Here is a 24,126-nt window from a genome sequence, read left to right as displayed (position 1 = left end):
ATTAAGTAAAAATGTCATATTTTTCAAAGGATACCATATATATATATATATATATATATATATATATATATATATATATATATATATATATATATATATATATATATATATTATTATTTTTTTTAATTTTTTTTTCACTTTCCAACTAGACATTACTTTCTGTTAACTTCAGTAAGCTCTGAAAATCAACTTGAGGGAGGAAATCACTGTGAACTACAAGCAGGTGTGTGACCCAAAGTCATCATCTGCTTATCTAATTAATTATCTAATCAAAAAAAAAAAAAAAGTTTTTGACCACTGGTAACACTATGGATTCATGTTTTTACAAGTTTGTTTGTGTTTTGACCCTATTATTAATTTACAGTTCATGGACTGAAATCACTCGTATGAATGGATGACACACGCAAGACCTAAAGTGGCAAGACAAGTCCTAGTTCTGTGGACTGAAAATAAAGAATTAACGATACATTAAAATGAAAAATGATTCATTATTGTCGTTACCTTGTTGAAATGAATAAGCCCAACGTTTCGGCACGTTTCTTTTGCTTTCCAGACCATGCCACCATTTACCGTCCCTTGACGCCACCTGACCCAGCCCTGCCAACAAACATTAGCCCGGCCCGGAGCTGACAGAGCAAGAGGGACCAGCACTGCTGTCAACATTTATCAAATTCACGCAGAGGAAAGGGAGGGGTGTAAAAGCAACGTCTGGGGTTGCATTTGCTGTCATATGAGCCACCACTCGTGATTTGCTGAGAGGTAGCTGGTAGTTAAATATCAGGAGATTTGCCTGCCCCACCTTTTATTCTGTAGAATAAAAGGTGGGTGGTGTAAAGTGGAATATTAGTCTCTCTGCAGACATACACACATGCGTGAAGGTCACCTTACTGACTCCAGAATAAAAAGTCATCCATTAATATTTCAAGCCCAAAAGGCAGGTGAACATTTGTGAGCAGCAGTGAAAAAGAAGCGTGCACCCTCCTTCTTCACGCTCAAGGTGTTTCAGGAGAAACGGGCAGTGTTGTTGTTCTGCTGGTGGGGAGAACTTTTGATTTCACAGTATCAGGTTATTTTGTTGCAGCAGCCAGAGGGCAGTAAACAGTGCCAGGGCGGTATTGGTCATAAATCATTGTAAAAATAAACAATATGAATCCTTTTTCTGTGTTACAGTGGAAAAACAAAAAAGCGGTAGAGCCTAACCCAGGGGTCACTAATGGGCGGGCCGCGGTCCGGATTCGGACCCAGACGCCGTTGAATCCGGACCCAGGACCTAAAACCGATAGATAATTGAGAATTATTACATTTTGACGGAGCGCTTTTATTTCAACCGGCGCAGCTTTTCCAGCCTTTACTTGTTCAGCGGCGTAAATCACGTCACGTGATGCAGCTCAGCCAATCAAATATGGGTATTCTGACAAGATTCCTGACTCGAGTGAGATGTAGACACACAGGGAGACGAGGAAAGAGAACGAGGAGTATTATTACGTGAGTCAGAAGTTATTTCACATGACGTTCTCCAAAGAGAGAGAAGTGGTCAGAGAGACCAGAGAGACCAGAGTCTTTAAACAACAATGAACAGACTCTTATAGGTTCATTCTTCCCACGGACAGTTTAAAACCAGTGTGTCTCATATGTTCAGAGACCGTGACGATTATTAAAAGGCGGTGATGTGAAGCGCCACTACGAGACAAAGCACAACTCTTTTGAGCAAACGTACCCACTCACATCTGAAATGAAGACACAGAAAATAAACCAAAGAGCCCAATATGATCAGAATCCTAACACATGAATTCATTGACCAACAATGATGTTAACAGAGAGAATAGAGCTGAAACAAGTGGTTTAATAACCACAGATAAAGTCCATGCTCACACATTTGTCTTGTTAGAAGATGAGAAAAACATAATATCACTTCACACCTGAATAAACTGAATTTAAAGCTGCATGGCAATTCAGGGAAATTAATTTTTCTAAAATGAATTACTTCATTTTAACCAGAGGTGAAATGATGTTGTAACTATGCACCATTTCCTCTAAAATCCCATATGACATTAGACAAATTGTCTCATGAATGTGATTTGAAGTTAGCTCATGAATGTGATTTTGAAGAGCTTTAATTTTTAAATGCTACATCAGAATGTCCTGGTTCTCTCTGAGAGGAACTAAATTGAATCAGTGAACATCTACCCAGCAGAGAGCATCCAACAACATTCAGATCAGCTATTTCAATAAATCTGCAGAATATTCTAAGTGAATAGATGTTTCCACCGTACATGAAGCGCTGTACCTCCACGGTGTTGGAGCTGCGATGAGGACTGATTGGTATTACAAAGACCCCTCTATGTGCAGCGCTGGCAGGGGGGGGGCAAGCGCTTTCTTTTTAGTGTCATTGCGGCAGAATCACTTTCTGGCAAGGAGAAGAAGATGCCCTCTTTCTGCTTCTTCAATCCCAACTATTCATACCAGCTCCTGAATTGGTTTTCAGTCAGCGCCAGCACACAGCATTGATAACAACATGATTTAAGGATCAACATGAAAAAAAAAAAACCGCATCCAGTACTCTCACATGCCCACTCAAATCAATGACAACTTGGCCACGGTCGCAGTTACCCACTGGTGAGGACACAAAGCCTCCATTCATGGACTGATAAGATATCCAAAAACTTGGCAAACGCACAAACATCCACACAGAATCTCACGGCAGATCAGGTCGATCACCTGTCAAGCAGTCCACGCATGCCAATCCACATCTCAGCTGCAAACGTGGGCAGTGAATCCTGCTGGTGTTTTCTCTGTTGTAGTGCTGACACAATGTGATAATTAAGTTGACGGAAAATGTACAGCCACAATTTTGAAAATCCAGTAATAAGTATCAATTTATTTATCAGGCAAAACCTTCTTAAACATGAGGAATTGCAGCTTTATTGAAAACCAATAAAAAAAAAAAAAAAAAAACTTAAATTACAAAAATCCACACCGTAAAAAAACAAAACTCACTGAAGCACACAAATAAATTGTTTAACAACTTAATGCCTTGAATCAACGCTTCTTACTTTTGTTTGAGTGGGACGCCAGTAAGAGATAATGTCTTCTAAAAGAAGCCATGTTGGATCTGTTAAAGATATCTTGAGTTGTCCTCTTCTAGTGAGGCTACTTGTGTTCTATGAAAACTAGAATTACCCCCTTGTGGTTGTATGCTCCTGCAAACCAGTCAACTTGCAGTTTACGTCCATATCCGTCCAAAATGTCATCACTTCAGCATTTTATCCTTTTTGTGGTTTTTAGTATACAAGTTATAGAATTATGGCCAAAAACGTGTTTTGTGAAGTCACAGGGACATTGACCTTTGATCTCCAAATTCTAATAATCCTTGAATTGAAGTTCGTGCCAACTTTGAAGGAATTCCCTCAAGACATTATGTGATTTCCCGTTCACGAGAATGGGACTTAACTTGGTTAAGTTTAGGAAAAGATCATGTTTTTGGTTCACATAAACCCTTTCTGTCTGAAAGCCCTGAACGCAAACCTCCCTGTGTGCGACGGACCTGAGGTCACAGCAACCTTTGACCTTTGCCCTCCAACATCTAGTCATCGAGTCCAGGGGGACGTTAGTGTCAAAGTGAAGAAATTCCCTCCAGGTGTTCCTAAGTTAATGGCGCTCACGAGAAGGGTGTGGATGGATTGTTGTGAGCGCGTACAGACGGACCAACGGACAAAGCAAAAAACATAACGCCTCCAGCCAAGGCTGCCCCCGGCGCACGGGCCGAAAAAAGCGGCAGCCTGACTCAAGTGTTTTTTTGCAGGACTCCTCCTCAGACCAGTTGGAAGAGTTAGGCTGCTGTGAGATGGGTGTTGGTCTGAAAAAAACAGTGATACCTACGTTCCCATGGCCTGTATTTGATCCATATGCTTTAATTATGAGCTTGAGGCCAAGATAAGTCACATTATAAACTTGCTGAGAATATAATACAACAGGTAAGGGGTGAAACACTGCTCTGGTGTAGCTCGCACCTTCGGAAAAGCTGACACAGTAGCACCTTAACCCTGGTGTGGAGATACTGAGACAAACCAGCATCTAGCGAACACTGAAAAGTATTAATAACGTTTTTTAATTAGAATGAGATGCAGGAAAATGAGGAGGACAGAAAACACTGTAATTAAAAAAGGCAGTTAAAGAAGAAGCATCGACAGCAAAGGTAGACAATGAGCCAGATATGGCGTGGGAGGATGACGACGCGGAGAAAGTGTGAGGCTGTGAGCGGACTGTTGAGCATAAAAGGCACGAGTAAGAGAAAAAGTGGTGGGATGAGGACTAACACGAGTGCCAGGTAAATTAATGAATATTCATAACAGGTTATCTGTCTTTTTTTTTTTTTTTTTTTTACATAAAAAGAGTTCAGCAGCAAGTTCAGCAGCTATGAGAAAAATGAAAAGTGAGATTGAATGAGTAACATTGAAGCGTTCAGTGAACAGCAGCAGGCAATCACTGGTTTTGTTCTTGCCTTCTGCGTCACTTAACTGCCAACAGATTGGTTTGTTTTACTGCAAGCGAATGCTAATAGGAGCAAGTCACGGGATGACAGACTGTTTTATAGAGAACTTTGAATCTCTCCATCCCAGAGCAGACTGCGCTCAAAAACGTTGCCACTACATGAGCCAGTTAATATATTTACTTCCCATTATGGCATTAAAAAAAAGAAATGAATGTATCTCTTTCGTAAAGGCTGTTAATTTACAATGTAAGTAATTTCCAGCTTGTGATCCTAAAATGAATCTCTTATGATACGTGTCGACAGGATCCGTCATTTCCATTCATTTTCTATGTAAGCAGCTAGTCAATGGATTCTGGCATAAATAAAAATAAATACAGTTGTTTGAAGGAGATGTTTCCACAGCAATATATAAAACAGTCATCAGTACATGATTAAAACTACTAATGTCAAGATTTTTTATTTAGACAAAAAAAAACTGTTAATAAAGTAAAAAAAATTGGAATATTTTGATATTAAGCCATACCAGTGCTTTACGCCTTTAGAAGCACTTCCATTGACATTTTAAGAAAAACGGATTTCCCGGGATATATGCTGTACCGCCCACGCTTCAAAATTATACCGTGATAAATATTTTAGGCCATATCTATTCTACATATATTTACACATTGGCATATAGCCATGTTTCTGGCATGGGTAAAAAAAAAAAAAACAATCTCAACCATTTGAAAAAAAAAAAACGTACTGCAGCTGAAGTAGAGAAACATCTCTCACGGGCAACGTCATAAATCCATTTCAAAACAATATCGCGTCACCCTTGGGAGGCCTATAATCACAAAACACTGCGTTTCACATATCGGTGTCAAACAGCCCACCGCCGTGGCCTTTCTTCTGTGGAGACATGCAACACGTCTCGGCATATGCCGGCATCATAGGCCATCTATTTTTCTAAGCGATTGCCATGCGAGAATGACTCATTGGCCTGGCTGTGACACAATCCCTCCTTCGCTCTCCGCTGGTGTCACGACTGTTCACATCCAACTAGCTTTTACAGCCATTTAAAAAGGTTAACCTCCTCTGGGCGTCGATGAACACTGAGCAGACTACACAACAACGATGCTGCTGCTATTTAAAGCCCTGTCGCAATGTGTACTGAGGGAGCAGACTGACACAAGCTGACGCGAGTGAATACATTTGTAGGTTAAGTTTTCCTCCTGACCCATAATCAAGTGTGTCTGGGCATACAGTGTATTCAGCATATGTGTAGAGATCTGTTGTAGTAGAAACAAATATTCTTATTACTGTATGAGGGGAGTTCAATTGCATTTAATCAAAACTGAATTTAGTATTGAGTGTAAAAACTTACTGACAACAGTGCAGAACAACTGCCAAGATTAGCGCTCAAGAATTATTATTATTTTTTTTTACTTATTTGAAATAAACTCCAAATGTAACCGATTAAGTACGTACATTTTATGAATAAAAGATGATAGGTAACAGTCATGATGTGTAGAGATGATCTTCACAACCAATAAACCCTCAGCTCAATCATAGAAAAAAAGGGACATCTTTCTAAATAATGTGTGTGTGTGTGTGTGTGTGTGTGTGTGTGTGTGTGTGTGTGTGTGTGTGTGTGTGTGTGTGTGTGTGTGTGTGTGTGTGTGTATGTGTGTGAACACTGCGATTTCCCCATTGATTCCAGCTGATTTTACCTCCAACATCTAAGTGTTCTGTCCCCAAATCTATATCTTGCTCTTCACAAAGTCCTCTGTCTGGCATAGTTGAGCAGAATGTACAATTCCTTGATCATGAATCAATATATCAAATTGATCAAATGTCTAAGTGTGATGTGAAAAGTGTCACTCATAGTGATGAACCCACAGAGAAATATCCCAAAAATAGAAATAGTCAAAAGAAAACTTCTCAGTTAATTTCAGCTCTGCAGGGTGTTATACCGTCTTTTATTTCATGATTTCAGGTTTACAGACGGCAATTTAAAAAGGTGCCATTTACTGGATTGGCAGCATATCTATTGCCTTTCAATGGCTCACAACATTGTAACTGCTAAACTGGCAACCCGCAGCTAGCAGTGAGAACTACAGCATAAGTGCGGACGGAGCTAACAGTGTTTACCCGAGAGGTCAACGAGAAGGTGGGTGCTACGCTTCCGTAGCGACGCCTTCCGACAGGGCAGCACTATCAGCTGTAGCCACCGTATGAGCGCAGAGCAGAGTGGCGGCTATGAGCTAGCCAGTGGGGCACGCTCACGTGCACGACAAGGCATGCACGGCCGGGCCGTAGGAAGAACAGGGAATGTCCGATTAAAACACAAACACACACACACACACACACACACACACACACACACACACAGAAAATTTGGTAGACTTGGCTCGGAAGCCGGAAAGTTGCCAGGTCGAGTACGGAGCTCAGACTGGTTGCTGGAGTGGTGCCAGTTCATATCCTGGGCACATCAGAGGTGCCCTCAAGCAACAAACACCAGACCCCACAAAAAACAGAGCGTCGTATAGCTGCCAACTGCTCCCAATACTAGGATGGGTTAAACGGAGATGCTTGTTTTCACTGTGTGCTGTGCTCTGTACATGTGTGTCATTACAAGTTGATTTACATATGTACACTTTTAGTACATCATTTACTTAGTTGATCAGGCTCAGCCTCTGTGTTTGTCTTTGTAAGTGGATACAAGCTATGGTTATCTCTCCGTGTGTGTGTGTGTGTGTGTGTGTGTGTGTGTGTGTGTGTGTGTGTGTGTGTGTGTGTGTGTGTGTGTGTGTGTGTCATTTTGAAGTGGAACACTTGGTTCTAGTCCATGTCCTTCCGTCAGGAGGATATTAACAAGATTCCTCTTTTGTCATTCTTTTTTGAAATCGAGCCTTTCTCCACCCTTCTTTTATTAGCCAGCAGATACCGTTCGTCTTTAAATCAATTCACGCAGAATCAGGTTGCCAGGCGGAACGAAGACTTTCGATTAATTTACTGTAGCACTACATGCCGGTTCTAGTGGGTAACTGTCAACGAACTAGCACCAGCAGCACAGGTGTTTCAGGCAGCCAGGCAGCCAGCTCCCACCGACCACACAACCCTTTTCACACGCACGGTGGAAAACGATGGAATTTTACATCGCTGGATTCAGTACAGTACGTTTCTGCCTCGAGTGGGAAAAGTAGGTCACCAGCCTCACAGGGAGCAGTGGAGCTTCGCTGCTTTGCTCTGCAGAATAGGGCGCTCGCTGTACAGCCAATGTGAACAGTATTTAATCCTGTTTTACGTGCGATCACAAGCAGCAGTCAACACATTTGCGCCCTCGATGCTCAACATATACACCACGCAAGCCTCCATTCAAAATGGCTAAAGAGCATCTTAAAAGTCACTGCGGTGTTCTTCAAAACCAAAAGCAGTGCATCGAGCAGAACATTGTGTCGCAGTTTAACAGATTGTGAGCAAACAGCTTCTTTTTTTTTTTATATGCCATAATCATCATAATCACTTCTGCAGCTACCAATTACAGCAAAGCAGATGAAAAGAAACAGGTGTAGATTTTAAAAGACTCTGGTGGGAAAAAAAGAGCATCAGGCAGAAGCAACAGAGAGACAAGTGGAAGCTCATTCTGACACAGAGCTCCAGACACAAACACAGGAGCAGCTGTAACGTGACATCCAGGTATGAATGCAACGCAACCGATCGCTACTGCCTGAGGAAGAGCACTGAGCTTATGTGAGGATTACAGTAGAGACGCACTTCATTATGTCCTTTAATAAGAGAAGCAAGCGCACCTTTATTTTGAATCCTTTTAGATCTCAGTGCATCCTTCAGCCCTATCCGTCCATCCCCACGGTAACGCATAGAAACAGTGGGTTGGTGTAACCGGCACTGCTTCACACCTTTCCAATACAACCTTCCAGGTCACAGTCGTCAACTCCTCTTCCTCAGCAAACCGCATGCTGTGTAATCAGACAGCGCTACGATACAGTTAACGCACGCAATTAATAACACATGCATAATGCATTTTCTTAAACAAAGCAGTACTAACAAATGCAAACTTTATGTTTTATACGCAAACTCGTTGCAGGATAATTCACGGCACCCATTTGAAGCTCCATTATTACAAACCGCACTGCGGATACAGTAAAAAATAGCGTTGACACCGTCCTTGATGCTGAAGAGTTTCCCTCAGTCATAATTAAAAAGTTAGAACAACAAAAAAAACAACAACATTACTTCAAACTGAGGTCGTCAACTTTTTCGTCTCACGATTCTTTAGAGAAAAAAAAGAAATCCTTAGCAAAATGTTCGTTGACGTAATCCCAGCAGAGCTGATTCCATCAATCACCTGGATAATTTGGAACAAAAAAATCAATATTTACACAGCCTTGAGTCCTTATTAATTACACTACTCAAGTGAATGCATATTGATCACTGATAACACTTGACATGTGGAGACCAAAAACTTACATTCGAAAAGAAAGATGCTGGACCAAGAATAGAGGTAAAATGTTTGCGCCCCGTCTTTGTGTGTGGCGACATCTTACACAATGCGTAATATAAAGAATATTGGTAATTATACCCTTATTGGATTTTTTTTTTTTTTACACAAAAAGGCAAGTCTGCATGTGAGGATGCATACTTCAGCCCACTGACTTCATAAACTCTGGCTGCCATCCTATCTTCTAATCAAAACAATTGAATCTCTTTATTCAATTTGGCAGGTTAATCTTAAAACCGTGTGGAAACACAGCCTCCCACATGCTTGCATTCTGGTCCTAGGAAATCAAAGCCCGCATGAAATACAGACTTTACGGTGAAGAGTATGAAATTCATGACTTTCCTACCCGGTCCTCTAATCAATCCACTGTGCCTAGAACGCGATTCCTCACACATCCAACAATCACAGCTGGTGTTTTGCCTGGCGGCCATACTGCTTATATTCTTATACTCTCCCACCTCCCTATGTTTCTACATACTGTCAAGTCAGCTTATATTCTACGCACTCCTCACACACGCCAGCAAACAGATGAGACATTGGGAGCGTCAGGCGGCTGCTGCAGTGTTAGAGGGTGAACCCTTAAAATCATCCTGCTTTCTGTTGGCGGAGCAGATTGTCAGGGAGAGTAGGGCTTTGTTTACCCAACTCAGCGGCACACAGAGTGCAGTTGTGTCCATGTTTGTGTGCACTCGGACACATTTTGATAAGATTTGGTTGGCCAAGGAACGCAAAATCTTGAAATGCAAAATGTGGTTGTTATTTGTATCCGTTAAAAAAAAAAACCAGGAAGCTATTTCAAACTGCAAAGAAAATGACATCAGTGCAATCTGTAATGTATGAACTCACCTTCGCATGCATACATATGTGCTTCTGTGTATTTGTGTAGGGTGGTGGAAAAAAAAACAAACAGCCGACAGTTCATCTGTTAACATAACATTTTTCATGCAATTCCCCGGCGGCCATTAGCTGCTTAATGTGTTTAATATCAGAGGTTTCATTATTGCTGTCCTAATGACTGATGTTCTCGGAGAGAAAATGGGATATCGTGTCACTTCCACCTGGAAAAACGTTTTTTTTAAATGTCGGTGTGTGAAGGTTGGACCACTCAGAGCTGGTAGTGAAATGAGAGGCCTTTGCGTGTGCATACACGAGATACGTTGCCATGGTTATAGCACCACATTGCCTCATCAAAACTCAATTAGGCACATCAACACGTTGATGTGTTTGGGTGAGCCGACAGCAGAAAAAAAAACTCCCAAAAGCTCAGACTCGTGCAGAAACAGCTTTTTTTTTTTTTCTGTGCCGTTTTCAAACCTCAGTTTAATGTGTTTTGTTGGAAACTTGAGGTCATGAATGAGCATTAATTGTATTCATAGTTGTTTGCTTTTGTCACCTTTAATTGAAACAGTCATTTATACGATTAAATTAAATGCAAAACAGGGTCACAGAGAACCACAGCGGGATCGTGTGTGTGTGTGTGTGTGTGTGTGTGTGTGTGTGTGTGTGTGTGTGTGTGTGTGTGTGTGTGTGTGTGCATTTGAAATTATTTATGACGACTCCTTATTCACCGTCACACTCGTAAAATACCTCTAATGATCTCTTCATGCTGTAGCAGTCCACTTACAAAGTTGACAGGCATGACTGTGAAATGCAGTGTGCTGTGCTGGAGCTTTACTACTTTGACTTTAACGCTTAACCTATCCATTCATCTGGAGAGCAGGGCCTCTGTGTGTGGATCGAAATCTCATCTAAATTGCATCTACTAGATTAATAAACTATTAACTGGATTCTTGAGTTGCTTTAAAAGAGAGCACTTAAAGTCACTGATTAATCTCAGGTTTCACTTAACTTCCAGCAAAAACAAGAGACAATGAAAAGCCCCCCCCCCCCCCCCCCGACATGCCGCACAATTTAAATGCACGATAACTAAGAACATAAAATGTTTATTACAGCCGAGACCTTTACTGAGAATTAATCTCATTTAGTAATATACGATTAATGCATCTATATCCATACATCTCAAGTCATTTGCACTGTGATGTTATCAATGCTACCACTATCCATGTATTTCCTCATGTTATGATCAGCTGGATTTGGTAGTATAAAGTCATGTATTGCATGGATCTGTCGGACGTAATCCACATTAAAAAAAATTTTTTTAAAAAGAAGGCGAACTACAATAAAAAAAAAAAAAGGGCCTTAAATATGACCCGTCCTGTTCAAAACCAAAAAACATTAAAAGCAGCATCCCTACACCTTGTGTCTCACAATAAGGAGGTCATTAAGCTAGTGCCTCAGTTTCACATTAAAACAACGTCTTCTTTACGGTATATTAACACTTAGCAAATGTAGATTCATCTAGAAACATCTAGGATCTGTGCAACCATTGAGCTTGATAACAAAAACAAACCGTTACACAGGTGGGATGATATCAACTGTAAAGTTAACACAGACAAGACCATAGAGAATAGCTCTTTGGCATAATTAACAGCAGTTTTATTTGTTGTATAATGATTTTAAGCTGAGTCTATAGGTAAACAGACAGACGACAGATAGAAACACAGAACAAATGAGTAAACAACAACTTTGCTGTTAAAATAATATCTATTTCTAGAAGCTACATTTTCTGTCTCACGCCAAATGTAGATCATAATCTAGAGGTCTAAAGTCTTTTAAATGACATTCATATCTGTCATAGCCTGACTCCTGCACTGGACAATTATGAATTACAGACACATTAATGGCCCAGTAATTCAGGCTGGGTCCAACCAAATTAGGTCTCCCACAAGAACAAACTAGAGCAATTAAAAAAACGAGGGCATTTTTTTTACACAATTCCATTCTATAAAACGCAAACTTACAGGACATCTTTCTCAATCCTGCTTCAAACGGCAATACTGATGTTTTCAGACATCAAAATACCATTGGCAAAATACCAAGATGCAGAATGTATATATTTTGTATTATTATTAATATATTTGGATCAGATGTAAATTGGCCATTACTATCACTCTATCTCTCACCATTATCCGTGGAACAGAAATGTCATTAAAGCAAGCTTGACTACTGCGTGTTTCTCATTTACCTCACACTGTTTTACATTCTTCTCCCTTATAATTTAGCATAATGCTTTGCAGATCATGGAGAAAGGGATCAGTCTCTGGGAAACAGTATCAAATCAACCCTTCTTTTTAAGTTCCTTGTTTATCTGGCCTTAAGTGCTAAATTCAAAATCCTGAGTATGTCTAATGCCTCCACATCGCTCTCAACGTGGCCATGGCTGAGCCGGCGGCTTGCAGCTGACAGTACAACCAACAGGCAACAGTGGTGACAGAGTGAGCAGTGTTCACTTGAGGGGAACCGAAGGGTGGGTGCTACGCTGTAGCTGCGGTATTAGCGGATTAGCATTCACTAAAAGCATGCACGGCTGGCCCAAATACGTAAAAGGAGCACAGAGAAGTCCGGATTACAACTCGCGCAGAGAAGTGACTTCATTCTCTGCTCAGGTAGACACTACTCCGCTACATCTTTACATTGTAAACGGTTGTTTGCCGTTTTATTAATGCCATTGCATAGATAACCTTTAAGTTACAACCAAAGATTTGTAACAACAACTTCAGATGTACCATTGTTAAGAGAGGGTAAGAGTCAAAAGGTAACTAAAGTTACACTTGGGGGCATCACATATAGCTGTGCTTATTATCACAACAAGAAGACAGAAGCAACATTAGCATTCCTGACAAACCTGACGAATCTAAGCCCAATATTCACTCATTTTAGCTGTTTTTGGTCTCCACCAACACTTGAGGGAAATATCTGGCAGTTAAAACCAGAACAATGAAAGACACTATAACGCTTTGTGTAGTGGGAATCTGCGACATACTGTAGTTCATATAACAGTCATTTCATCCATTGTGAATATAAATAATTGCAGCTTTAAATTTGACAAGGAAAGTAGAGACGAATCATGAGGGCTTCCGTAAATTAATTTGACGTTCAAACAAATGGCGACAGAAAATTGCCAGTTAAAGATATTTGATGCGTGTGGTTCCTGCATATAATCAATTAAGATACTGTTATGTTAGTCCAAGCACAACAACTCCACAAAAAGAACTAAATCATTCTCAAATTGTAATCACTTGGAAAACTGTTGGCTTTTTCTTTTTCAGAATATGACAGGAAAGCATAACACACTACTACTAAAATCTATATCTTAAGCCGTTTTGACAAAAGCCAACCCTTCCTTGGCAAAACATGTCCTTCTGTTACCTCTGAGTCAACTATAAAACATGGCTCTGTAATATCTCAACAAGCAGTAAGTATTGACTTGTTCTACATTCAAATATATTCACTGAAACCATTTTAGCGCCTGCTGTTTTTGCAGAATGAAGAACGAAAAAAAAAAAAAAAAATCTATTAAGGCAAAAGGTATCATTCAGTAGGAATGTAACCATGGCAACCGGGCAGAGAGGAATGAAGACCGGGTCATCTTTGTGGCTCCAAAATACAATATGCTCCATACACTCATGATGTCACTTTTCCTGTCTGAAATACACACGGTTAAAAAAAAAAAAAAACTTTAGGAAATCCAGATTCTAAAGGATTTCGCTACATGGCAAAGAGACTAGGCCTCTACAGCAATAAACATGTCATAAACAGATTATTTGTAATGTCTTTAACCCAAACAAACATCACAGTGCCATGTTTTTGCAGATGACACCAACTAAATCCCACTGACCACACAGTGCTCTTCCTGGTCTTGCAATTCCTGCCTTTTCATAAATCACATCCTCTGTTGGCTCTCATATTAGTGTTGTCATCCTGGAGATTAATGTACGCGCTGCAGCACAGACTCAGGAGCTAGTTTGCCCCATTGAGACTTTTATCTTACCTTTGTTTGCTTCTATATAGTATATCACACTGTGTAACTGTGTCATTGTATCATAGGCCCACATGGAGCCTATTAACCCTGGAAAGGGGGCTCCCTGTGTTCCAGCTTTGTTCCAAGTTTAAACCACTAAAAGGGTTTTTGAGTCGCTGCTCAGTGGTTGAGCAACGGTAGATGGTCGTCCTTTAAATCAGAAGATCGGCGGAAAGCGGAAAGACTAGAAATGCGACTATACAAGTACAAGTCCATTTACCATTTATCGAACGTTCAGGTCTGGTTTACCATGTAGCATGGACATATACAACCCCAAAACTGTGATAATGACCCTTTACTAAATGAATTAGTTCATTATGAATTATTGTACTCCTGCTTGTGACTTGTAGCACAATACATTGTGTGTTGTATCCTTTGGTCAGTGTGTATGGATACATAGTCCTCACCACTGCCACAAAATCTGTATTATCAATCTATAGAAAACTGTTCATATCAACAAATAGTTATTTTAGACAATGCTTCTATTGGCTAAATAAATATTTCATCCACCAATGCAGATATCCAGGCCAGTGTTTCTCCTACCATTGAATTGGGAAAATGAGCGTAGGACCAACAACTCCCAAACACCCACAACATTTGCCCCATCTGTGTTTTACCCATTACTGAAGAAGAGTGTTTTCACGTGCACATACTGTAGCTCTGCGTGTGCAATATCCTTTCACCAACAGCCTTTCATTTGAGTCTGCAGAATATTGGAATTTGAAATATAACAGTTCTATCTTAATGATAGCATCTGGCACATTTAGGAGTGCGTGCCAGATAGATGATGCAATATACTCACCCAGTCACCTGTCTCCCTCTGGGCCAAACCGGCTGGTAGGAAAGCCAAGACAGAGAGAGATCATCTCTGTTCTCCTTTTCAGGAGGTTTCGATTGTACCGCCGACCAAACGCAGGTAACAATGAATACAGGGATGTTTGTGGAGAGATACATAAATCAAATCTGATCACACTGACATTGAATGTGCTCACTGCCCTTTAAAATGAATCATCTAAACAATTATTAAATTATCAAACAAATAATAGTCTAATATTCTCTGGTTCCAGCTTCTCGAATGTAAGAAATTTGCCGCTTGCTTGCTTTCTTGACTGTTGGCCAGTCAACAGACAATTTGAAGACGTCACCTTAGACTTTGTTTCTACCGTTTACGGTCTTAACAATCAATAGATTGGTTTAGATTAATAGTTGAAGAACTCAAATCATTAGTCACATATCTTTAGGCTTTATCCGATTGCTGTGTATCACCGTGTGAGTGTAGCCAGGATTATGTTCTATCTATAATCATAATTACGTGAAGGTTCCCTTGTTTTCTGTTGGCACACACATCATGTCCTTGTCAGCTTAAGTTTTAATGTTAACTTCCTGAATGGTGGATGTTGTTGATTTCTTCATCTGAGCTGACAGAATGTCTTTTCTGCGTCAAAATCCTAAAGAGAATATGCAACATTTCCATTTAATTTGGCCTGATTTTTTTCCCCAGGTAATTGCATAGATTCATAAATATCTTGACTAAAGCCTTGTTCCTTCCTTATTCTCTGCCGCTACCATCCATCATCTCTACCTCTCATCCTTCATCTCGCTCTCAACACTCCTTTATTTTTGGCAAACCAATTAAGAGGTCAAAGTCACACCAAGTTGCATCCAGTCCACCCTCCGTTAACGGTCTTTGGTGTCGAGTGTAACTAATGTGCGAGGAATGACGTTGACTCGGGTCACTTTTTGGTACTTTGCTGCTCGCTGAGGCACTCTTCACCTACCTTATGGTTGAGTGAAATATGAAAAGACAAGGAGGAAAAGAGATAAAAGAAGACTCCTAAATTATAAATGGGGAGGGGGGGCTTATAATGGAAAGGCGTTTGAAACATGAAAGATGGGGAAGGATCAAGTTTGCCATCTGCACCGAACAGGATTGAAAATGGACTTATATTTTGCATGCATGATGTATTCATGAGCTGTGATAAATAAATAAAAAAGTCAATTAAACATAGCTCTCATCTAAAACTTCCATTACAACTTCAAAGGCTGCTGGATAACACCTGCAGGTATCACAATGTCAACGGACACATTTCCGCCTGCTGCGGCAACAGAAATGGCAGACTTATTGTAAATTACTTAAAAAAAAAAAAAAAATCACATAAAGGCCTGAGGGCTTTATTCACTCTCTTTCATACACACAATCCAATCTTCTGCACACCGATCCATCACTATTGAGGATAAACTATCAAGAGAAAGAGACCTTCTTTATCAGTACGTGTCAAAATTGGGCAAAGCTAAGGGAAGACGTGAAAGTGACCGCTGCATGCTAGCGTTCTAAAAACAACAACAGGAATATAGTAATTGTGGTTTGGATAATTGGCCCACTTACCAAAACTATCAGCAGCTGGAGACTCGCAGCTCATGGAGGCACTTTAGATGCTTCAGCTTAAAACGCCATAACTCAAAAGATTCATCTGTATAACAATGGGCGCGGTGTAAACAGGAACTGCTACTAGCTAATTCGCCGCCAATTTGCCAACATGTAAACTAATATGGGCTTATGAAAAAACAGGGCTTGCGTTAAAACCCACAGCATTACTCATTGACTCCATAGTAAATGGCATTATTCTAACTGTAGTTCTTACATTTAAAACATGATTATCCAAAAAAACAGAAGTTAGACAAAAAAAAAAAAAAAAAAATGAAATAATAGAAGTAAGAAATCCCTCAACAGGGTTCATTCAATACAGAAAATGACCCATCAACAGGGTTCACACTTGACACTCACCCATTTCACATGCATACATTTATTGTATGGAAGCATATGGAGGGACACTGAACTATAAACAGTTTGGGTGTCAACGATATTCTGCTTTAGAATACGGAAATGTAGAAATTGCATCCCAAGTGAGGCTGCAGTGATGGTCCGTGTTTTGCTTGTTCAGCACTAAAATACCTGCGCATTTATTGAGGAATTAGTGGTATTCAGCGGAGACGTGACAAACCGTGCATAAGTATATTCTTTCAGTTTGTGGGTAATTGTGAAGTTGTCGTCTCTGCATGGACAGTCTCACCCTGAGCCCTCCTCTCTGTCAGGAGAAGTGAGTCATGTCTGAGAAGCACCATTATTATCGTCTGCCTGGGGTGAGAATTAGAGATAAGCTGCAGCGAAAGGCTCATTTAAGAGAGCAAGGAAGGAAGTTGGGAAAAAAAATAAATGGTGAGAGTATATCTTCACTTCAAATTTCTGGGTGAAAACGTGCGACAGGGAAACTGAAACTGCCCCTTAAGATCACTTTTAAAAGTGACCTTAACATCTGATAACATGATAGTAATTAGATAACATTTATGTGGCAGATAATAGTTTGCTTAAACGACAAAGCAATAACATTTTCTAAATTGAATCATTGATCATTGTATTGTTAATAATAAGAAGCAATCATATTTTTTAGCTACATTTGATCATATTCTTCCAAAAAGTCAATGGTAACCATATCAGACTTAACTGCAAAATGAGTGAGTGCACTTCACCTTTGGCTGCATTGCTTTGCATTCATAACAGCGTAAGCACAATCAGGACCTGGAAATATACAAGTAAGGACAGCCAAGTCAATACTTCCTCATTACTGTATGACAGCTGGCATTGATTTGCTTGAGATAATGGATGCACCTCAATTGTCTGTTATTGATCCCAAGTCCAATCCAACTTCCTTAAACAAGTAAAAAGGTCCAGGGGTTTAATTCCAGCTTGATTTACTCACTAATTGCTCTGCAAACAGTGTTTTCTTACCGTCCAGCCATCACAATTCAGAGGAGAAAAGATTTCACAGCTTTACCAGCAGCAGCAGCAGCAGCAGAGAGCGCTTCCTGAGTTTCCCCTCTAAGGCTACAGATGGCAGTTAGTCTACAGGGCTGGAAAAAAAAATACTGAAAACCATTCTGTACCTTTTCTAAAAAAAAAATATCGTTCAACGTTTTTCAGGCCAAGGACCCCCAAACTGATAGAGAGATGGAGCAGGGACCCCCTACTATACATATATATATATTGTATAAAATTGTGTTTTATATTAAACTGGGCCTATTGCCATGTATAAACATACCTTATTATTGTGCATTCAATACTAAGCTATTCAAATCATACACAGGTTCATATATTCATGTTGTTATTTTAAACATGTCCAAGGTACAGTGAGTAGGCTGCCATTTATGAACACACCTTGTATGATAGTCATGCATACAAGCTATTCAAATTGACATTTTTATTTTAAACATAAATATGGAAATGTTGAATTATCTTTTTTTTTTATCATTTCCTTCTTGAGATTTTATTATTAAGTCAACCCGTTGATGTGGTCCCAGACATCTTATTTCTAATTTTTGCTCCAGGGGTAAAGTGCTTAATCGTACGGTTAAATAATCAACACAAGTCATCACCACTGTTGTAAAGTTAACATCAGTACAATCTCAGTCCCTGTTTAGCTAGCCAGCAAGATGTGTACACCCTTGCACCAATAAAACAAACAAACGGGACGCTTAAGCCCACTCACGATCTGAAAGTTCACATTGAACGCGCGCACACACGCACACACACACACACACACGGTTTGTCGGTCCAGAACTGGGAGTGAGTTAGTGCAGTAGGGCCAGTTCTGCCATGCCCCACCAAGCAGAAACTGGCAAGAAGCACCAGGCACAAAGTCAAATTTACACACACACACACACACACACACACACACTATGAAGCAATACGTTTCAAGAGAAGAGCTTTTATTCAGAATATGATGAAATATTGGAAAAAATTGTATAAAAGAAGACAAAGTTGACTTTGCCGTTATTGTGCCGGAAATAGACAAAAGCCTATAACTTCTTCTGTACAACAGCGCCCGTAACACGGGCCCCTAATGCAAACATTACAGCGTATAGGTGTATACTGATGTCAAGTGCTGATGAGCCTCACTTTGCTGCATCACAGATTTATCATCGTGAGTTTTTGTTCCGGCTGCCAGGTCCGATAAAGACGTCGAGTCAGTCGGTTGCTCAGAGAGCTTTTGAGTATTGCACAACATGGTGAAATCTTGCAACACTGAAAGTGGCGAGAGAAGAGTTTCCATCTGAAGCGGTCAGGTTTTCTCTTTGTGTGGCTTAAAAAAAAAAAAAAGTATCATCCCAGCCAGTTAGAGGACACGTGAAAGCTCTTTATGTCTAGAGAGTTCATAAACTTTCTTCTCCTCCACATAATTTGATCCTGACGTCCATAGACCTCGCTGACACTCACCATGAGCTTCAACACAAATCAGACGCCTAGGAGGGAATCACGTTGGTTTTGCACTTTGCGACCTGAACATAATCGTTGGCAAAGAGGGAACTTACTCATTCTTCTTCTTCTTCTGCCCTCAAGAAATAATGAAACCCCTTGGCCGAATGCCGTAAAGCCATTAAAAGCATCTTTCGTGCTTCAGCGGCTACCATCAAGTGACTCGTCTTCCCTTTGCCAAAACATGTCGGCATCTTGTCAAACGGAGACAAATACGCGACATAAGCCGCCTCCTTAGCTCCACCTATAAGTGGCAAAAGACAAGGATTTGACTTATTGTGAAGTAAATGTTGATTCGATTGTTAAAAGACAAAAGAATGATGAGGCCATCTGTGTTTCGATTGGTTCCCTTTAAGCCTCGCTTTCACTATGCAGTTGTGTTCTGCTGCCGCCATGAGATCTCGCAGGAAAATGAAGGCTCAGTTTACGTCACAAAAGACTCTACGTCAACCGAAACAGGAAGTTTACACTTTCAAGTTTACACTTTCAAGTAAAAGTCAAAAAGCTGCAACATCCTCCATCTTCTTACTGCTTTCAGGAAATGGCCACCTGGAACGAGCCAGAGGGTGCTGTCAGATATTATCTGCTTTGAGTGATTTCGTTAGTCTCTGTCCTAAGGCAAAGACTTAATATCACAATGGGGGGGGGGGGATATTGAAAAGTTATTGTCTGGTGTTATGTATGAGAATCTTCAGACAACAGATGTTTTCTAAATCCTGGACACTGTGTCAATAAATAACTTCTCCCCGTTAAAAGGAGGGGCTATGCTAATTTATTTCAGTTCGTTAAAGGAATTGTTCAAACTCTTCTGAAATACTCTCATTCACTGACAAATTGTGATTTTTTTTTACAGGAGGTTATGCACATAAGAATCTATTGGCGATGAGCAGTGACCTCCTTAAGTGTTTCGTTTCCAGGAAGCACCTCCGCGTGTTCCACACACCATCACCAAACCTAGTCAAAATCTGACACCTCAAATATTTACGTTGCCTTAGAAAGCATCACACCAGGTGGGCCGTTAGCTCTCTGAAATACATCAGTGACTCTTTAATCGTTATTTGATTTGAAAGGTGTGGTACTCCCCATGATGGACAGATTTAATCATACCAGAGATCTTGTGGGCCGTGAAAAGAAGTCCAGGGAGAAACATGCTCTGAGATTTTGTAATAATACCAAGGGAAGCCATTTAGAGTCGCCCAATTAACCGAATCGGCATGTCACTGGACTGCAGGAGGAAACCGGAAGAAACCCGCACAGGAATCTCTGGTTCTACTTTTCTTTTCTCTTAATATACGTTTTATTGCTGCTGAACGGGTTGCTGGTTCTGTTCGCTCACAGAGCTTGTCAGTCAACTGTCACTTAATCTTAAAACGTCACTTAAGTCCACCACGACGGCATTGTACACAATGCTTCAAAGATAAACGTCTCTTTTAAAAAGGCGCTTTATACAAGATTGTGGGGCATTTCTATTGCCTCTGGCCCCCACGAATATGCACTAAAAGTGCACGTGGTCAGACCGGCTCTGTCATCAAAGCAAAGAGAAGCTCCAGTTCGCTTCATCTTCGCAAATAGTTTGTTCGCTGCTCTAGCATATGAATCCCGTATATTGCACCTTTAAAAAAAAAAAAAAAAAAGGTGTGCGTTTGTGTGTGAAGACGAGCAGATTGAGAGTGGCTGCCATGAGAAATCATAGAGCGTATAAATATTCATCAGTTTACAGTGGAGTGAAAAAGGGCCGGATAATACAGGTTTAACCAACAGAGGCCTTAGAAAATGAATAAATGGAGTTTGATTCTAAAGAGAGAACATATGGCGGAAAGACACTTCTGTTGCACAAGGAGCTTTCTGTCTCGACTTAAAAACTTGATTTCTCCTCAGCTGTTATGAAGATTTTCTCTCACAAACAGTCAATGTCAATCAAGTCAATGAGCGAGTATTAAAACGGCCAAAACAAAACTAGCAATGATGCAACACCTATCTGGACCCATTCCTCTACAGCTCATCAACCACACCTACCTCAACCCTCTCACTCCCCCAGCACTCTCACACAAAAACACACACACACACACACACACACACACACACACACACACACACACACACACACACAGGTTTTAGATGGGTCAGCTTTAGTGGCGTTGGATGCTCATTTAGATAACAAAAAGAAAGACAAATCAAGAACAAGAGGACGTCAAACACAGACAGCTGAATTGGAGAAGAGGTAAAGACAGAATGATAGTGAGTGGGAGGGTGTGTTATTGTCATTTGTGTGTGTGTGTGTGTGTGTGTGTGTGTGTGTGTGTGTGTGTGTGTGTGTGTGTGTGTGTGTGTGTGTGTGTACATAAAAAGAAGAGTGAAATGCAGGAGAAGGGACAGGGAGAGTGTTTTTCCAGCTCTATTTAATAAAAAAAAAAAACTGCTCCCCCCCCCCCACACACACACACACACTGTTGTCAGGGTATGTCAGGTATGACACGGCATGTTCTTTGAAAGAACAGACTGATGTGTGTTTGAGAGTGAAGCGCTGAAGCGTAGCCCTGGTCATGTTTTGCTCTCAATCCTCAGGTTTTGATATACTGAATTAAGCGTCCTGGGCAACATGCCAGCTCAAAGCTCAGAGAAGCTGTGCGGCATGTTGACGGGATGATGTCTGACTTATCTCCAAGTATATGGACACTTGTGTTGGCTAATTAATCACACAATTACAGGCCGAGTTTCAGTAGGACTACACAGAAGATACGAGCTTTGACATGGCCTCTTTTCGGGGCTGATTTGCTCAGTTGTAATCAACTTTTTGATTACAGTTTTTTTTCCCCTTTTAGAATGTTTTCACAAAAAGCATAATACTGAGCTGCTTGGTCACTCATCAGATCGTGTTTTAATATTGAATCAGTTGGTCTTCAACTGGATCACACTCTAACACCGTGGGAGATGTTTCTAGCAACGAGCCACCAGCTGTGACCTACCTAACAGCAGCAGTTTCACTTCTCGGGCTGCCTTCTCTCCGTCCTCTCGGAGGTTTTTGTCGATCATCTTTGACCTCTCCGCGGCAGCCTTATCCTCGGCGCTCACCGTACAACCCATGGCTCCAAAAACCGCAGGGGCGCACCGACCACTTGCGAGAAGAAGAAGAAGAAGAAGAAGAAGAAGAAGAAGAAGAAGAAGAAGAAGAAGAAGAAGAAGAAGAAGAAGAAAAAGGCTTCAATGCTGACGGCCTCAGCGTACCAGCCGATGTGAAGAATGGAGCAGCTCCTGCGTCTCCTGCGTCCAAGCACTGCCTTGGTAGAGAGTTTGTCTCAACACACGCGTGAAGTCAATGTCCCCGCGCTCTCCTGTTCCAAGTAGGAGATCAAAGATGAAGCCGATGCAGCCAAATCATTTGGTTTATTACACCAGGCTTTACTTGGCACGTGCCGCACCGCTCCCCAGCCCTCCGTCCCGCAACCATTCACAGGACTGCCTGTGCTCGCTGCTCCGCTGCGGACTGCAACACTTGTCTAATCGGCCCGGTGAGCTGCGCGTCCCTCAGTCGCGCGTCTGCTGCAGTCCTTTTTCGGTGCGCCTACAGATATCCTCCTCAGATGTACCCTCTGACGATTGGAAGTGGTCGACCGCTGGCATCGACGTCCCCCTTGCGCAACTTGTCGCGATAGTCCAATTAAAGCAGGTGAGCGCCAGGCGGTAGAGGGGGAGGGGGGGGGAGGGGGGGGGATTTCAGCAGTGTGGTGTGTGGACTGCAGTGGGCGCTGTGCCAGCTTCACTCCTCTGCAGCTCACATGGAGGACGACAGAAACGCACCGTGTGCATCGGACCCGAGCTGCTCTCTGACTGACTGAACTGCGCAGGAGTAGGTTTGTTTCGGAGGAAGCAGGGCGAGCTGTTAATATGGCTAATAGGTCTTTGTGTCACATGTTTAATGAAATAGCCCACCACACAATCAGGCTGGCTGACAGCGCCGCCATGTGGACATAACTAGACATTTTCTCTGGTGGCACAGTTACTGGGGCCAAATGTTCTGGAAAGCCATAAAGTGAAAATGATAATAAATATATATTTATTATCATTTATTTATTATTATTTAATATTCATTTATATATATATATTTATATTTATATATATAAAATCATATTTATTTATATATAAATATAATAAATGCAGCTCAAAGTGTTTCACAAAGCAAAACAGAGGAAAAACAGGCCATTCTAACAATAATTAATATTGAAATATACTTAAAAAAAGAAGAGTAATAAAATAATAAACATATTTAAATTAAATAATTTATTAAATAATTACAGTAACAACGGTTTCATCCGAAATGTCTCCCATCGCCCCAATTAATTCAGCCACAAGTTAACTTATGTTCATTCTTAAAGTCTTACAGTAAGGTCCTATTCTTGGTCTGGACTTCCCATTTGTAAAAGACAATGCTGATGAGATTTTATATCTATAGATATGAATGTGTTAAATTCCCGATGATTTACCGCTCGTTCACCTCTCCCTGTTGTTGTGATCTTCTTTCTCAGAGAGGCTGTCCCTTCTGTTGCATCTGTTACCATAGAAGTGCTTAAATGTGGCAGGAAATTAAATTCATAGTATCTGGGTTGTCCGAAATACACAAGCGCATGTTTTGTTCCCACTATTTTGACCAAATGCAACTTTAAAGGAATTAGTGTTGATGTGTTACAGTGAAACTGGATGAATGTTGACATAATCAAGGTCAGCAGCAATGAGGGATCATGATGACCTAAAGTAGTGCTTTTTTTATGTAAACACAGCTTAGCTCCGAGGGATTGATACCCGACACTACTTTATCTGCACTGACCAGGTAGATCAACTCTACTTCTAAACCTACACAAATACGTTTGGGGATGAAGATGGTATATTCCCACAAGGATCAAATG

General features: G+C 40.8%; 1 protein-coding gene across 1 annotated transcript in view; it reads right to left on the bottom strand.

The window, feature by feature from the left end:
• Positions 1-23,066, bottom strand: part of LOC137873782 (guanine nucleotide-binding protein G(i) subunit alpha-2) — a 35,730-nt gene extending 12,664 nt beyond the window's left edge. The window contains exon 1 of the mRNA XM_068712185.1: positions 22,192-23,066. Coding sequence (XP_068568286.1) covers positions 22,192-22,309 — 118 coding nt within the window. The 5' untranslated portion in view covers positions 22,310-23,066. The remainder of the gene's footprint in view (positions 1-22,191) is intronic.
• Between the last annotated feature and the right edge of the window lie 1,060 nt (positions 23,067-24,126).

Source organism: Cebidichthys violaceus, unplaced genomic scaffold (genome assembly GCF_023349555.1).
Source record: "Cebidichthys violaceus isolate CVI_PGR_0920_01 unplaced genomic scaffold, fCebVio1.0.p SCAF_17, whole genome shotgun sequence".
Taxonomy (NCBI): Eukaryota; Metazoa; Chordata; class Actinopteri; order Perciformes; family Stichaeidae; genus Cebidichthys; species Cebidichthys violaceus.
This window is presented reverse-complemented; position numbering and strand designations above follow the sequence as displayed.